At 45.0% G+C, this 17,422-nt stretch overlaps 1 protein-coding gene across 1 annotated transcript in view; it reads right to left on the bottom strand.

Annotated features, from left to right (window-relative positions):
* The window catches only part of LOC147724854 (uncharacterized), a 183,911-nt gene that overhangs the window by 117,268 nt on the left and 49,221 nt on the right, over positions 1-17,422 (bottom strand). Inside the window, exons 3-6 of the mRNA XM_086918119.1 lie at positions 16,878-17,027; positions 14,804-14,926; positions 12,932-13,072; positions 9,114-9,239 (exon numbers count right to left, since the gene is read on the bottom strand). Of these exons, the coding sequence (XP_086774245.1) occupies positions 9,114-9,239; positions 12,932-13,072; positions 14,804-14,926; positions 16,878-17,027 (540 nt within the window). The remainder of the gene's footprint in view (positions 1-9,113; positions 9,240-12,931; positions 13,073-14,803; positions 14,927-16,877; positions 17,028-17,422) is intronic.

The following is a 17,422-nucleotide window of genomic DNA, read 5'->3' as shown; positions in this document are numbered from 1 at the left end:
ACGAAGAAACGGAGAAAAACGCTCAACGGGAACAACTCACCCCGGAGCTCAAGCGCAACACGCCATATCACAGCGGCGCGCAAGCCACGCCAATGGAGTCACTAGGTTTAAAAACAAAATGCTGTGGCACACGCACCTCAGTAACTCGCAACAACGTGCAGGCAGCTCTCCGAATTAAATAAAGCGATGTGCCGCGGCATCCACCTTACAGGGCATGTGGGATCCGGCCGTATAAATAAAGGGCCCTCAAAGCTAGAGCTAAGACGTGCCAATATGAAAACAACTTTAACGGATGCCATATTAAAAAGCAAAGTTGGCCAGAAATATCGCCTCAGGGCATTTGATATCCGTGCAAAGGTCGGCAAGGTCCCATGATGCTGGGCATATCATCCGTCAGTGATGTATGCCACCATAAGTGTGGCCCTCTCATCTGAAGGAGTGTAAACAGAATCCATGATAATGTGCATAAAACACAAGTACCATGGCGTAATGGTCCCTTTGGGGCGAACAAAGGAAGGCTCCAACATGGATCCCCAGATTGACACGATGTTGCGCACCAGTCAGAGCTGCATGCTCGGGGGCTGGGAATCCGTGTTCGAGCTTCGGCGTTGGATGTTCCTGGGTAAATTAATCTTCTCCCTGGCTGTGCTAAAATATACTAGTTTAATTTTTATTTTTTAAAGCATCAATGTCGAAGCGGAGGCGAGGGCAGGCAAGGCAAGCAGTGCAGTGCGGGTGGGTAGTTGACGGCACAGATATATTAAGTGGGCACTGAGGTACTAAAGAGGGACTTCTAAGCCTATTCATGTATCAAAAGATACCACTTACAAAGGACAGGAACCAATTGAAAAGATGGAGGGGGGATCGGCGGCGCTGATATCCATGCCTGAACATTAATTGTGAGCACACAAGAGGCGCCATTGAAGTGTGAACCTCCCTCAAGCCAGCGACCTACAGACTAGGTGAGAGCATGCAGATGTCCTGAACACTTTAGCCATTTCTCCAAATATATTTTTTAATGAATGAGCCAAAAAAAGTAATGCCACACAAACATGAGGCACTTTGATGCATTAACTTTAGGTATACATTGGCAGATAATGGAGACTGGCGCAGCTAAGGGAAAGTATGAGTAGAGGAAAGGGGAAAACTGTGCTCGCGCCAAACGACTTCACTGGCCGTCTCCTTGATGACGTCAGTAATCTCTCTGAAAATATATTCTCAACTAATCTCTGTTGCGCATGAAGGTCCACATAGCTCAGTGATAAACTCAATTTACAGAGCTAACAAGAGACAAACGTTTGTGGTGTGTGCCAGATTAATGGGCCTTGTTATGAGTGGGCTGTTTTTTTCAAATCCCTGTCAAGTTACTAGTTTGGTAATTATCACATCCACACAATTTCCACCAGGTAAATTTCGGCAAGTGACCCCTGTCAAATTTTACAGGGGGGGAAATGACGGGTAAATACCAGTAATTGTGGAATTTCGGGCACAGAGCACCAAAATCTGCAAGTTATGCCCTATTAAGACGTGTAAAGAAGACACCAGAAGTGTAAGCGCCCCAAAGCAAGGAGCTTGTCTGATTGCGAGGATGTGAGAGAAAAATACCCCTCGAGTGTGTACATCCAAGAGGCGCCCTTCTACAGATGAATAACCCTGCCTACGCCAACCATAACTCTATGTCTGAGGGCCCAAGAGCCTCCCTCAACTTGTTATTGCATCCGACCTGTGCTATGAGGGAAAAACGCTCTGACCCGTGTTCACCTCTTTCATGCACATCTGGACAGGGTAAGAGGGTTTTTAGTTCCTTTTCTCATAAAATGCTTTTATTACAGATCTTTTCCTCGAAGTTCTTCTGTTAATATATATTATTTCTTGTATGTAACCCAATTCTTACTTTATGTCCCCAATTATGTGATATACACATCTTTCTGGAGTTAAGAAAAGTGATTTACTTATTTTATCTTTTAACTTTACAATTGCTTGTGTAAAGCACTTATAATATTTTGGCCACGATTGAGGTATAAAAGACGACATGAATAAATAAAAACTCCTATCTCAGGGCTCCACTGTACCAAGCCTTGCTCCACAAAGCACCCTTACCTTACTGGTCTCTTTCCTTTCACAACAACTCTATAATATCAAAGCTGTACCCAGCACAGGCCTACTTACTTGGCACGGTCTTCTGTTGCCACAAATTTCAACCTTACCTTTCCCTCTGCATCTCTTCTAATTCTTAATATTCTCCATGATATTCGAGTGTAGTCTTCGATTTCAGTTCCTTGTGCCCTACAAAACATTTTCTCCAAACATAGAGACCTACAACACTTCTCAACTTGGTGTTCAGCAGCTTGAAATTATTAGCATGGGTATTGTTGGAATGGGAATGTTGCCCACATAAAAAACATGTACTCCAGGGTTCAGAACCTATGTTGTGACTTTGAGGGGTGTACAATAATTGCCCTCATAGCAGGCGTAGAACAACTTTCCATGTTCTGGATAAGTTACACAGAGAGGTGGTGCCCGCGTCCCTGGCTTTTGTAAATCGGTTTAGTGACCAGACATTTTTATCTGTGCCAGGGAGAGGGTATGTAGTCTACCAACACCTCATGCAAATTTCTGCTTTTCTGTGAACCCTAGATTCTTGCTCTGATATCACATGCTTGCATACAGTGTGTGTATATGCAACAATTACTTGGTGCATGTTTGTTAGTGTGTGTATGTGGAGAATTCAGTACTGGGACCAGTGAGATCCATGTTGAATGGCATCTTGTTCAGCACAGAACAAAATGGAGGGTTGATAAAGCTTTTCCGGACAGTGGGATGTATTGATTGTGGCTGGAATGCAGAGACACAGACATTGATGTGAAAGAGAAGACAGACAGGGCACCCTTTTAGAAATTGAATGAAAGCCCTGTTAGTAAAGTGATGCTTATAAGTTCTTCTGGAACACTGCTGTTCAGTGGATGGTAGGGGCGAAGGCGGAACTGCAGTTTATGTTGTTCAATGTGAAGAAGTTTCTAAACGGGGCTTGTCCTTTTGTCTGTCTCTAATCTTTGTTACAGGAAGGCTACAGGTGCACATAACTCACTTCTTTGTTCCAGTGTTTTATACTCCTGCTTGAAGCGTGCATTGTTGCTAACTGCTTCTAGGTACTGAACCGAGGCTGGGCTTACATCCCCCTACCTGAATCAAAAAGTAACATAATGGGGAGCCGCGGCCAACAGCCATTGGGTCAAGGGAGCCGTGTATCAAAAAAGTTTGGGAACCACTGCCCTAAACCCTAAAAATACCCCCATACCCCAAAAACCAAACCTAGCCCTGAACCCTAAAAATACCCATGTGCCCCAAAACCCATACCTATCCCTAAACCCTAAAACTAACCTGTAAACCATAACCCAAAACTATATCTGAACCCTTAAAATACCCAAACACCCCAAAACATATACCTCAGTACCCCAAAACATATACCCCTATACCCATACTTACCTTATCCAAACATTTAAAAAAAATACATGCTTTTACCATTCATACATTTACAACGAATTTCGTTGTAAATGTATGCTTGGTAAAAGCATATAAAATGTAATGTCATGCGTTATAATGGCATTGCGGAGTCATGGTACTTTCGTAATGAAAGTATGCGGAGTGATGGTATGCGGAAAGAAAGTTGCGGAATAATGGGTGTTTACCCTCCCATGGTAAGTACATTGGTGGCACGGCGGCCCACATCTCCAGCATTGATGTCCAGCACCGACATACACTTTTAGACACACCTCCCGCCACAAGTTCTAGAATTGCGAACTTTAGAGCTGGGGCGCTTCGTTCGAATCTCGGCATCAGCTCAACATCCTGTGATTCCAGGCAAATCGCTTTGTCTTCCCATGCCTACCACAAATGAATGTGTTCTTCTGTAATGTGATTTGTGCTCATGCCATGTTGTCGAGTTCGCGCTCTATAATATTGCAAGGAAAAATAAAGTAGGGAAACTCGAGTTCACACACTACTGAACGCGCACTCTTAAGTGCATCAACAGTGCACTGTGAATCGGAGCGTTTCACAAGCGTGTCACAGATAAGAAATGCTATCAAAACGAAATCCTACAAAACCATATACTACTGGCTGGCAGCAATTCATACCCGGAAAACGTCGGGACGGGCTGCTAGTATATATATATATATATATATATATATATATATATATATATATATATATATATATATATATATATATAAATACACATATATATACAAACATATATTTGATGTTTTAATAATGTACTTTTACAATGTATATGACTTTACCACACATGCATTTGCGTTATAATGGCATACGTGATAAAGTCATATGCGTTGTAAAAGTTTTAGAAATGATGTCTTTGCGGAGTAATAGTCCTGTGTTATAAAAATTGCGGAGTGATGGTATGCGGGATGTTGGTTTGCGGAACATCATCACATATTCCCCAGGGGAGGGATAGTCCCTTTCTTGCTATTTCTGTGGAGGTGGGCCTTGTGTCCGGATGTGCGTGGCGCAAGGCCTGTGCGCAACAGAAGTGAAAAATTTCCAGTGTGCGCTTCAGGCGTCACCGGAAGTTAAGGCAAGATTACATTTCCTGCACAATGGCCCCTGTTTGCGCTCCTTCAGGCCCTTGGGAATAGCGCCATGCCTGACCTCCATACAATAAAGCAGGTGCACGTCACTGGAAGCGCGGAGCAAGCACACCCGGAACTGAAATGTACAGAACCTGGGAAGAAAAAACAATGAAATATTGGGCACAACGCTCGCTTTTTTTTCCGTAATCCCGCGCCCCGCACACGCCCACGCCCACAGCACACGATATGAGACATGGCATGAAGGGCGGAACGTACCACACACCCCCAGCGTTTGTCACGCCCACAGCACACGCCCACAGCACAACGCAGACGCGCCCACAAGGGACTACTTTCCTGGCACGGTTCTTTTACCTTTTAAATGTATATGGTGGGCGTCTGCATAGCCTATGTCCATCTGCTGCAACTGCCCTTTCCAACGCTGTATTGGGTGTTGTGATTGGTGCTGTGGTTCCTGGGATTACCCGCCTCAAAGGTTTGGGCTCTCTCTTTATTATATTAGTATAGATATATATATATTTTTATCCAAAGGTCCAAGCTTTTAGGAGTCACACGACAGCTTCCCACTTCCTCTGCATTCTGAAATTGGGTATGGTAGCCCTACGCGTTTCAAGGCCGTCATGCCTCTCATCAGGGGCTGGCTATTGTTTGTCGCTGGTGCACGGAAATCTCTTATGGGCGTGCCTCGTTAATTGAAGAAAAAAACCTTTATTTTGTGGGCCGCGCTGAAGCGCTACGATAATTGAAGCACGCTGGGACTTGTAGTCTTTTTAAGAGTCATTGTATTGCCATTAGTGGGCTCCTTGCACCAGCATTAAAACATTTTGTCTTTAGGATCACGAAGCAGAGGCAAACCTTGGTAGGTATTAGGTCCGCTGTGCTGTTCGTGTTGGACTTCGTTCCAACTTTCAGCCTTGTTAGTCTTCAACAATGGTGCTCTCCTCACGCCAGGACAGGCGTGCATAACATTTTTATCCAAAGGTCCAAGCTTTTAGGAGTCACACGACAGCTTCCCACTTCCTCTGCATTCTGAAATTGGGTATGGTAGCCCTACGCGTTTCGAGGCCGTCATGCCTCTCATCAGGGGCTGGCTATTGTTTGTCGCTGGTGCACAGAAATCTCTTATGGGCGTGCCTCGTTAATTGAAGAAAAAAACCTTTATTTTGTGGGCCGCACTGAAGCGCTACGATAATTGAAGCACGCTGGGACTTGTAGTCTTTTTAAGAGTCATTGTATTGCCATTAGTGGGCTCCTTGCACCAGCATTAAAACATTTTGTCTTTAGGATCACGAAGCAGAGGCAAACCTTGGTAGGTATTAGGTCCGCTGTGCTGTTCGTGTTGGACTTCGTTCCAACTTTCAGCCTTGTTAGTCTTAGGTATATATATATATATATATATACACATTTTTTGAATTTAATGAAAACATTTATTCTTTTAAATTGCATTATTTATATTATTTGTATTTATTATTTTATTTTATTACCCTCTACACCCTAAAAACTAATCCCACCCTGCTCCCTTTAAATACCCCTTCACCCCATAATCATAACCCACCCTTACTCCTTAAAATACCCCAACACCCTTAAACACTAACCCATCTTAACCCTATAAATATACCCTGTACCCCAAAACCCAAACCTATCCCTAAACCCTAAAAATACCCTGTACCCCAAAACCCAAACCTAGCCCTGAACACTATAAATACCCTTGTACCTCAAAACCCAAACCTACTCCTGAACCCTAAAAATACCCCTTTACCCCAAAACCCAAACCTACCCCTGAACCCTGAAAATACCCCTGTACCCCAAAACCCAAAACTACCCATGAACCCTAAAATACCCCTGTACCCCAAACCCCAAACCTAGCCCTGAACCCTTAAAATACCCCTGTACCCCAAAACCCAAACCTAGCCCTGAACCCTAAAAATACCCCTGTACCCCAAAACCCAAACCTAGCCTTGAACCCTAAAAATAACCCTCTACCCCAAAACCCAAACCTAGCTCTGAACCCTAAAAATACCCCTGTACCCTAAAACCCAAACCTAGCCCAGAACCATTAAAATACCCCTGTACCCCAAAGCCCAAACCTAATCGAACCCTAAAAATACCCCTATACCCCAAAACCCAAACCTAGCACTGAACCCTAAATATACCCCTGTACCCCAAAACCCATACCTATCTCTAAACCCTAAAACTACCCCTGTACCCCATAACCCAAAACTATATCTGAACCCTTAAAATACCCAAACACCCCAAAACATATACCTCAGTACCCCAAAACATATATCCCTATACCCATACTTACCTTATCCAAACATTTAAAAAAAATATGCTTTTACCATTCATGCATTTACAATGAATTTCGTTGTAAATGTATGCGTGGTAAAAGCATATAAAATGCAATGCTATGCGTTATAATGGCATTGCTGAGTCATGGTACTTTCGTAATGAAAGTATGCGGAGTGATGGTATGCGGAAAGAAAGTTGTGGAATAATGGGTGTTTACCCTCCCCCTGTAAGTACATTGGTGGCACGGCGGTCCACATCTCCAGCAACATACTCATATTTTTTCACCACCCATTTGAAAAATGCACAGGTCTCTCTCATTGATGGCCAGCATCGACATACACTTTTAGACACACCTCCCGCCACGAGTTCTAGAATTGTGAACTTTAGAGCTGGGGAGCTACATTCGAATCTCGGCATCAGCTCAACATCCTGTGTTTCCAGGGAAATCGCTTTGTCTCCCCGTGCCTACCACAAATGAATGTGTTCTTCTGTAATGTAGATTGTGCTCATGCCATGTTGTCGCGTTCGCGCTATATAATATTGCAAGGAAAAATAAAGTAGGGAAACTCAAGTTCACACACTACTGAATGCGCACTCTTTAGTGCATCAGCAGTGCACTGTGAATCGGAGCGTTTCACAGGCCTGTCACAGATAAGAAATGCTATCTAAACAACATCCTACAAAACAATATACTACTGGCCGGCAGCAATTCATACCCGGACAACGTCGGGAAGGGCTGCTAGTTCCTTTATAAAACAGGACTGCAAGTTTCAGAATTCAAAGGAAAAAATCTGAACTGGCACATTATACATGTAATTGGGAAACTCCACAGCTATGGATAATGGAGGGTGCCACTTCGGATTAAATCATAACATCAAGGGATCAGAGAGAGATTTTCTGTTTTATGCCATCTTACTGGCTAGAAGAGAGATTTGTAAAAACTGGATTAACATAAATCCACCAACGCATGCAGAGTGGTTGTCTTCATTATACGCAACCTCAAAGCTGGACTTAATGAGAACATGCAGCCCTCGATCTCTTACATTTTGGCACCTTTTGATCGATTGGAGGAGGGATAGTTAGCCTACCCGGGGTTTTTTTTTTTTTTTTTTTTTTCTCCCCGGGTCCGATGATTAGGCCTAAAATCTCTCTGTCCAAAAGGGTGGTATCGTACAGCAACTGGACATCTGGCCGAACTGGTCTGAAGGGAGTACGTCTATTCAAGCTCTGCTGGAAGCATGGGGGCCGGCTCTCTGGGCACCTGGGGCTCAGCATTGGGCTCCTTGGTGCTATGGGGGGGACGGTCCTCGTGTCTGAGAGGCTAAGAGCATAGTTGGATCGACTTTATGGCTAATGAGGACACAAAAAAAAAAAAAAAAAAAAAAAAAAATATTGCAAGGAAAAATAAAGTAGGGAAACTCAAGTTCACACACTACTGAATGCGCACTCTTTAGTGCATCAGCAGTGCACTGTGAATCGGAGCGTTTCACAGGCCTGTCACAGATAAGAAATGCTATCTAAACAACATCCTACAAAACAATATACTACTGGCCGGCAGCAATTCATACCCGGACAACGTCGGGAAGGGCTGCTAGTTCCTTTATAAAACAGGACTGCAAGTTTCAGAATTCAAAGGAAAAAATCTGAACTGGCACATTATACATGTACTTGGGAAACTCCACAGCTATGGATAATGGAGGGTGCCACTAATTCATTACATGAGCATTCCTGACTTGGGATCACTGACAGAATATCAGTAACAAAAATATTGTGTGGACTGAATATTGTGGCAAAAATATTGAGGACCAAAATATCGAGAAGGTGAGTGCAAATAGGTAAGTATAGATTTACTATTCTTAACTCCACATCGACGCACCAGGAATATATATATATATCGTCAAGATACATAGATGTGGAGTTATCAATAGTAAAACTTTGCTTACCCATAGAAACTTACCTTCACAAACTTTTTGTTCTCGATATTCTTGACACAATATTTAGTCCACACAAAAATTGATTCCCAATATTTTGCCTGGACATCCTGACTTCCATAACTGTATATGAACTCCACCGGTTAACTTATATTTTCATTATATTATGGTGAAAAGCTTCAGCCCCACTGGAGCGAGTCTCAGAATATGGTGGTCCAGTTGTTCACTTTTTAGTTAGTCACTGTTGCTCTCTGAAATGGTGTGTGGCACTTTGTAGGCTGCTTACCCACGCATGAGAGGTTCAGCGCCTTGAAGCCGGGCTGGCAGCTGCACTCATAGCTGCCGACAGTGTTCAGACAGGTGTTTCCCAGCTCCCGGCGGCACCGTTCCTCATAGGAACATTCGTCGATATCTTCAATAGGACAACCAAAAAAAGAGAACGTTAGCCCTGGAGAGACTTGTTTCTGTTTTCTAAAACACATACTCTTGACAGGTATCACTTAAACCTATACAGACGTGACATTTGTGAAGGTGTTGTGTAGCACTGGCTGGGCTGGAGGCAGAAGGAGTAGGGTGAACAGATGGCTCCATGTCACAGGGCACCACTTTTCCATTCTAGGACTTTGCTTTCATCTGTCATTGATATCAAATGTGCAGGCACAATGAAAATTAACCAAGGCTCCTACTCCCAGAATGCACTGGTAAGTTAAAACCCAGAATGAGAAAAATTGTGTCCTAGTGACATGCAGTCATCTGGTCATCCCAGGTATGAGTTTACATTGTGATCTGTCAACAGCCTCAGACTATGAGGGTGTTTAAATATACATTTTTCTGAGTGAAAGTATATTATGCATACTACATCTAGGTTTGAGCATCCTTATGTCAAGTATGTGTGGTCCCCCCCACAGGGAAAGTGTAATAGAATAATCCGTAAATGGTTTCGTCACGAAGTTAGAACGGAAAAGAGTTCCACAAGGTAGGTCCTAAATGAGAAAAGGACTGACCACGCAAGCGGGAGAGTTTGAATTTAGGGACAGAGAACCTCATCTGATGGGTGGATCTAAGAGGACGCGAGGGTTGGTAACACTGAGCTAATTTTTGTAAATATTTGGGTGCCACTCCAGTTTTGATTTTAAACATGTAGCAGAGGGCCTTAAATTTAATACCGTTCTCCACCTTCAGCCAATGAAGGCTCCAGAGGAGGCTGGAGACTGATGAAGATTTAAGTGCCTGACAAAGTAGTCTAGCCGCCGCATTCTGCACAACTTGAAGACGTTGGGTTACAGCTTTATTGGAGCCCAGGTAAAGGACATTGCCATAGTCCAGCCTAGAAGTAACTAGGGCATGGACTACCGTTTTTTAGCAGAGAGGGGGATCATCCATAAGATTTTTTTCTGCCATTTTAAAATGGTGAAACAAATGGCATATAATCTAGTGACTTGCTGTTTCATAGAGAGATGCTTGTCAATGACGAAACCCAGATTACGAGCGTGGTGTACTGGCAAAGCCAGCATACCCAATTCGGGGGGCCAGTGCTGAGGACCCCACAGATCATGTTCCTTTCTTAAAACCATAACCTTCTTTTTTCCTCCGTTCAGTTTGAGCAAATTGTTTTGCACCAAGACGCAACATTACTCAAACCTAACTGTAGGGCAGAGGGGTCGGACCCCTTAGCCGAGGAAAGAGAAAACGTAATCTTGGTGTAGTCAGCATAGGAAATAAGGGAGAGACCAGCCTCTTCCACGACATCCACCAATGGGCGGACATACATATTAAAAAGCAGAGGGCTAAGCACCGATCCTTGAGGACCCTCATAAGGGGACAGATAGGAGTTGGAGTTAGCTGACGCAGAGAACACCTGAAAGGTTTGATCGGCTAAAAAAGACGTGATTCACTGCAAAGCTATTCCAGCTAAGCCTACCGCCTGCAAAGCTCTCAACAGTATAGAGTGAGACACTGTGTCAAAAGCGGCGCTGAGGTCCAATACTATAAGGGCCACCGTTTCACCCTCATCTAACCTGTGTCTTATCATTTCAGTCACTCCAAGAAGAGTAGATTTGATAGAGAAACTGGCTCTAAAACCTGATTGGGAGGGGTGGAGGGCATTCTGGGATTCCACAAATGCGGTCACTTGACCGTTTATGTGTTTTTCCAAAATGTTGGAAAAGGCCTGGAGCAACAAAATGGGGCAGAAGTTAGATGGCATTGTTGGGTCAGCATTGGCTTTCTTAAGAAGAGGGTGGACCATGGCATGTTTCCATTCCTGGGGAAAAGTGCCCTCCGACCAGGAGGCATTAAGGAGCTCCATAAATATGGAAAGTATGGATGTGTCACATGAAAGGGGAGTGAATCACAAGGGGAACCCGATTTCATGTTTGCCCAGAGGTGGCCGAAGGAACTGGGCTCCTGAAGGGTCCAAGTTTCCAGTTTATTAGAAGGGGGAATTTGAACATGTGACCCTGGTTCAGCAAACTCTGGGGTGGCAGTGATGTTGGTTTTGGTCTCCGGTAAACTCGTTTGAGTTTCTGCGCCGGAAAATTCTTTTACTACCTTAAAAAGTGTTTTTGAGCAATTTTGAGATTGAGAAATTTTATGTGGAAAGACCTCAGTCCGGGTTACTTTGCAGAGAGTGTGGTATTCTTTGAGGGGTTTTTCATATGCCATTTTATCTCCTTCAAGATAATATTTCCTTCAACATCTTTCAAGGAGTTTACATTTAGATTTCTCACTTTTTAACTCTTTAGAAAACCAGGGAGCGGGTGGCAGTTGTCTTTTTATGTGCTTGTTAGATATAGGGAGGCATGTGTCTACTGCTAGAACAATCCAATTTTGGATGAGACCACAATTGGTAACAGTAATCTGTTATGCCGCTGGCTTGCTATCAACTAATAATTTCTTTAGAGCTGAGACATCAGGTTTAGCCCAATTCTCCTTTTTTGATCCAAGTCCAAATAGGTCGCTGAAGGGGACAAGACCACTTTCAATGGGAGAAAGCAAGGGGTAGGGATTTTAGTGAAGTCAGGAAGAATGGCGCTGAGACTAGTTTGTGTGGTGTATTCTATGAACCGAGTAGGCATGGTGCTGCCAGGTCGGGGGAATTACCCAATAACCCCCGGAAGTGTGTGAGTCGAAGGACCCACACTGGAAAATGAGCACAGTCCTGGGCACACGTGGTGCGGGTATAACAATGGTAAGTCTTGTTTGGATTACAATTGCAACGGTCGACACCAGTGTAATGTTGAAAAGTAATTTAATGAAGCAACAACTGAATTGAAACAAACAACCAGCCGACACGTGCTTCATCACTAGGAATTGCCCTGTGACTTCAGGGCTGGGAAGGATACAAAACATGGGGTGACGGAAAAATCGGAAAACATTTGGAAAACTTAGTCGTTGACATATTGAATGGGGGTAAGGGGAAGGGATCACCCTAAATGCTTATGGAGTTTTCTCGACAACTAAAAGCGCGTGGTGATTGGTGACTTTTGTGTATTTGCCGCTCTCATGGTATGATTGTCATGAAAAATGCGCGGAAAAAACATAGTACAAAGTGTGGCGTTGCATAGTACAATAGTGTGGACAAACGTGGACACGAGTGACATAATGGGTGTCATGTGCTTATTCAGAAAAGGCGAGTAAATGCCCATAGAGAACCACTTAAACAATATATACACAATAATTAGGCGGTGGATACACGGCGAGTGACATAGCGACTGTTGGTGGCGGTGAATCTGAAATAGAACAGCTCCGTGTGTCAAGGCGGGGAGAGACTGAGGAGACTAAGGGCTGGGTCTTAGATGGAAGGAAAAAGAAGGGGGGTAATTGGATGAGTATAGAGCATTTCTTGACAATCCTTTGGAGAAGGAGGCAACCCTGTGATGTCATGATGGGATCAAAGTGTGTAATGGCCTTTATGCTACCTTTGTTATTAAAGTAAGTTGACACCCATGGTGTGAGATCAGGAGCCCTGAGGCACACCATTGGGAGGCAGATTGAGACCTACCTCAAAGGGGAACAAGTTGTTACTTGTTGCTGGGTAAACATACTTCCTTGGTCCACATTTGGTATGAAGCAGTGCGCACTTTACTCTTTACTTCCACTCACCCACACAGGTCTTCCCGTCCAGGGCGAGCACGAAGCCCGTGTCGCAGGAGCAGGTGAAGGAACCAGGCGTGTTCTTGCAGGTGGCGTGCAGGAGGCATGCCTGCAGGCCCGTGATCTGCGACAGTTCACATTCATCGACATCTGAAGATAGGACAGTGGACATAGAGTTATTTCAGGCAGATGGTAACCGTACTCATTCACAAACTGCATCAACCTGCCCGGTGTACAGACATTGTCCTTCTTGTGGAAGGATGAGCATTACTAGAGAATGGGTCTGATGGAGGAACTGGTTTCCCTGGAGGACCTTGAGCCACAAACATTTAAGCAATGCACCTCCAGACTATCTTAAACGATGGCCATATGACCTGTCCCCCAAAATCCATTCTGTTTCCAGATTTGCCTTTTAATTCAGCACTAAAAAGCATAATATATTAAAAAATTCCAAAATTAACCCCTTTGAGAGAAAGCCTTAAATAACCCTGAAACATACAACATTACATGATAGCTACCAGGCTAGCAATGCTGTCTAGAAAACAAACTGGAGAGTCCAAGGAATGGACAACTAGCCACGTAACTCAATGACAAAAGACATAGGCCTTTGGCACATCCATACATTCACACAGCACACAACATAGGACCTCATTGTAGCCTGCTCAGTATTTCCGGGCGATAAGATCACAACAAACATTACAGTTAGAGAGGGTGACAAGACATGGATGATCAACCAATAGGAGAATAGGCAGCACTTTCCGACAGCGCCCTGATACCCCACGGATGAAGCAGCCACGCTCTACAAATCCTGATTCATTGATTGATTGAATAATACCTGGTAGCTGTAATATTGGGGATCACAAACTGATTACCAGTAATACACTTAGGGAATGGGGATTTACAGGAGAAAATCTGTGTTACCAAACTGATTTCACCATGCAAACACAAAATTCTATGTCTTTTCCAGGCACAAATTCTACTTGCTTTTTTGTAGGAGGTCATCAGACCAGAAAATATTGTGATATTACCACACTTCCAGGTGTAGTAATAAAGCACCACTTGCAACTGTATGATCAAACGAATTTAATTTCATATTAAACGACACAAACTATTACTAAATTATACTCTAAATTCCTGGTGGTCAAACCGAAAAAACCCAGAAGAAACGTATACTATCAATCATTAGAAATGCTACAACTATACGAAAAGAACGCCCAGATCAAGACAACGCCTCAATGCCTAGGCACTAAACAAAGGCTCTGTTTACCACATTAATGTGAGATCTGTTGAATTTGCAAATACTGGGGGAAAAGTAGCATTAAAAGATTATTTACTGTATGGAAGGCATATGGAATATCAAAAACAGAATGGGACAATAAGTATCATGAGTGTGCTTTTCAGATTTAAAGTAGTCCCTCATGCATTTCATTGGTAGCAGTTCCTGGGAGGCAGAATCATACACCGAACAGCCAATAGCATGAGGCGCAAAGAAAATGCCATCTAGGTGGTGCCAACTCCCACTCTGGGTATAGTTTGAACTGAAGAATGGAAACAATGGGTCTTTCAGACAGAAGTCAGATCTAACCAGAGAAGTCACTATGACAAGCTGTGTGTCTGTGTGAAGCAGTGGCTTACCTTTTAGAGGCCGCATTGATTCTAGGGACAAACCTGGATATTGAGTCCACTTGTTTACAATGCACCAGCACAGCCACAAATAATCACATAGGAGGATGCACCGCACACCCCAATGCACACTAAACAGCTGTAACAAGTTGACTCCATGATCTGTCCACAGTTTAGTCCTGAGTGTAAGCAGGGTTATCATTCATGCCGTAAAAAGACATGGGATCTTTTCAAGGTGATGCAGACAGGAGTTCTCACCTTCGCAGGTGTTCAGTCGCTGAAGGAAACCACGCTGACACTGGCACCGGTATGAGCTCGGGGTGTTGGAGCAGTTGGCGTGTGGTCCGCAGGGGTGTGGGTCCAGGGCGCACTCATCCACATCTACAACAGAGAAGCCGATAATGAGACAAAAGCTACTGGAACAGTCATACACTCAGCCAAGAGACTAACATAACATGTTGACTTGGAGAAGTAACATCCCCATCAAGAAAAAAAGGGAAGCAAAAGATTAGGTCAAGAGTGGTAGCATCACCAGCCAACAAAGAAATAGAAAGAAATGACCAGCAGCAGTCATACCAGCTAAAACAGGGAGAGAGGTGACACCCAGCCTAAAAGCCAACAGAAAGAGGGAGCAGATCAGTCACAGATCCACTCAACAAAGGTAAAGAGGGCACAAAGAGCGGATGCACAAGAGGTGACTAAGTGTGTATATATACACAGACAAGAAACAAACAGAAAGATGTGACCAAAAGAAGTCATGTGCCAAGTGTTAGAAGGGGCGATCCCAGGGGGGGCACAGAATATGTTCCTGACCACCCCGAGACCCACCTTTCCTAGGAACACTGCCGAGCACTGGCAGGAGACCCTTTAGGGGAAGAGTCTCATCTCTAGGATCGCACGCGCTGAGCTCACACCACTCGACAAAGGGACACCACACAGTAGGTTCTGAGGAACGGTTGTTTTATCGATCCGAATATCTGGATCTTTATGATCCTCAGGTCACGTATGTACAAGCAGAACAAGGGTTCATAGTGTCTCGGTAAGGATAGGGGTAGCGGTACAGTCTCAATTGTTCAGGGTCAAAGGCAACAGCGTATCCGGAGCACAGCTCTCAATCCTCGAGCCGGGGGATACGGTAAGATCTTGGGTCCAGCCGGACCAGAATAGTCTCCGAGTCGCGACCAAGACAGCAGGGCTCGAGCAGGAATGAACCGGAGGTCTTACGATCTTCGGGGAGCCGCGATCCAATCAGCAGGGCTCAGGTGTTCTTCAGAGTTCAAGGGAGCCATGACCACGCCAGCAGGGCTCAGATGGTTAAGGCAGAAGTCCGTCTCTGCCGAGCTTGAGCCGCGACGATGTCAGCAGGGCCCGCCAAGATTCAAGAGTTCAGGTACCGTTTCTTCTTCGATGTTCCATTGAGCCGCGACCACGTCAGCAGGGCTCTCTTCTTCCAGGATTCGACTGCCTGATCGTTCCAGAGCACCCCTTGTTATAGGTCTGTTCTCCTTTGAAGTCCGGAGTCCTCGCAGGCAGGGGTCTTAGCGCCTGGGGGCCGCTTGTCAGGGTTTCCTGCCACCCGGCCCTTTGATCCTTTGAAGTTGGGTCTGTAGGGATCCCAGACACCCAGCATGCATGGAGCCAACCCCCAGGGAGGCCGGAAGGACGATCGAAACCCATCTCCCGAGAGGAGGTCAGAGGTGTGAGCGAAACTGCTCCTCCCTATCTTGCTCACTGAAAAATCTCTACCCCTCAGCCGGGCATGGCGCGTCTAGGGCCTAGGTATCGCTGGGGCCGGGGTCGGACACTTTAGATACATGGGAATGGTTACCGGAGGCCTACAGGTGTGATGGGGGTTGGGGGCATCCTGTACCGGGAGGATAGAGGGTGGTGACGGGGAAGTCTTGTCTTCTTTGTGGGGTCATGGAGGGAGTGGGTCGGGTAGGCCGTGATAATCCGGGTCTGGTGTGGTGCACGGGTCAGGGTTGGGACGCTACGGGTCAGGGAGGCCCACGCCACGATGCCGGGTCTAACACCAAGCCATGAAATAAATGGAAAGAGGTGCCTAAGAGCAATCAAGCATTGAGAATTCAGATGACAGGAAAGAAGTGCAGTCATTCCTACAAAGTGAACTAGGACGTCAAGATCAGTCACACACCAAGTCAGGAAACAAAGGAGAAGAGAAGTCAGATACTTGGATAACAAAGCAAAAGAGGTAACCTAGAGCAAGTCAATCTACATTAAACATTCTATACATGGCGATCTGCTCATCTTGAGGGAGATAACTTAGGGATGGCTGTCACAAGATCTGGAAAAGGTGTGGGTGCTTCCTCACCTGTGCACTCTAGGGTGTCCTGGTGAGGCTGGAAGCCTGGCGGGCAGCTGCAGGCCTCCCCCTCCAGCAGCTGGCCTGGGGGGCAGCCACAGCTCTGACCACTCGTCTGGCGGATCTGGTTCCCAGGGCAGGCTGTGGTCCGCACCGCCTCTGTTTGAAGACAAGAGAGAAGTAAAACTGAGCATGATGTGCCTGAACTCACCGGAGCACCATGAAGCAGCCAGGCGCACACCCCAGCTGATGATGAATTCATCCTCTTAATTCTTCTAGTGCTCTGACAAAAAGAAACTAAAAAAGGCAACCTTTATTGTGGGAGAAACGAGAAAACACACCTCACTATCAGAAGCAGCTCTGGAACACTCTACTGAGCCCCCAAGTCCAGCAGTGCCCATGTGACCTTCTTGCAGGAAGGCCATTCAGAAAAAGGAAGGGGTAAAATTGTACAGGCACAGTCTTTACATAAGATTAATAAATAGGCCCCGGTTTGGTTTGGCCTTAATGGGATCATCAGTGAGGTTTAAATTCAGGGACAAGGAGCCTGAGGT

The sequence above is a fragment of the Lissotriton vulgaris genome, chromosome 4_1 (assembly GCF_964263255.1).
Source record: "Lissotriton vulgaris chromosome 4_1, aLisVul1.2, whole genome shotgun sequence".
NCBI lineage: Eukaryota > Metazoa > Chordata > Amphibia > Caudata > Salamandridae > Lissotriton > Lissotriton vulgaris.
This window is presented reverse-complemented; position numbering and strand designations above follow the sequence as displayed.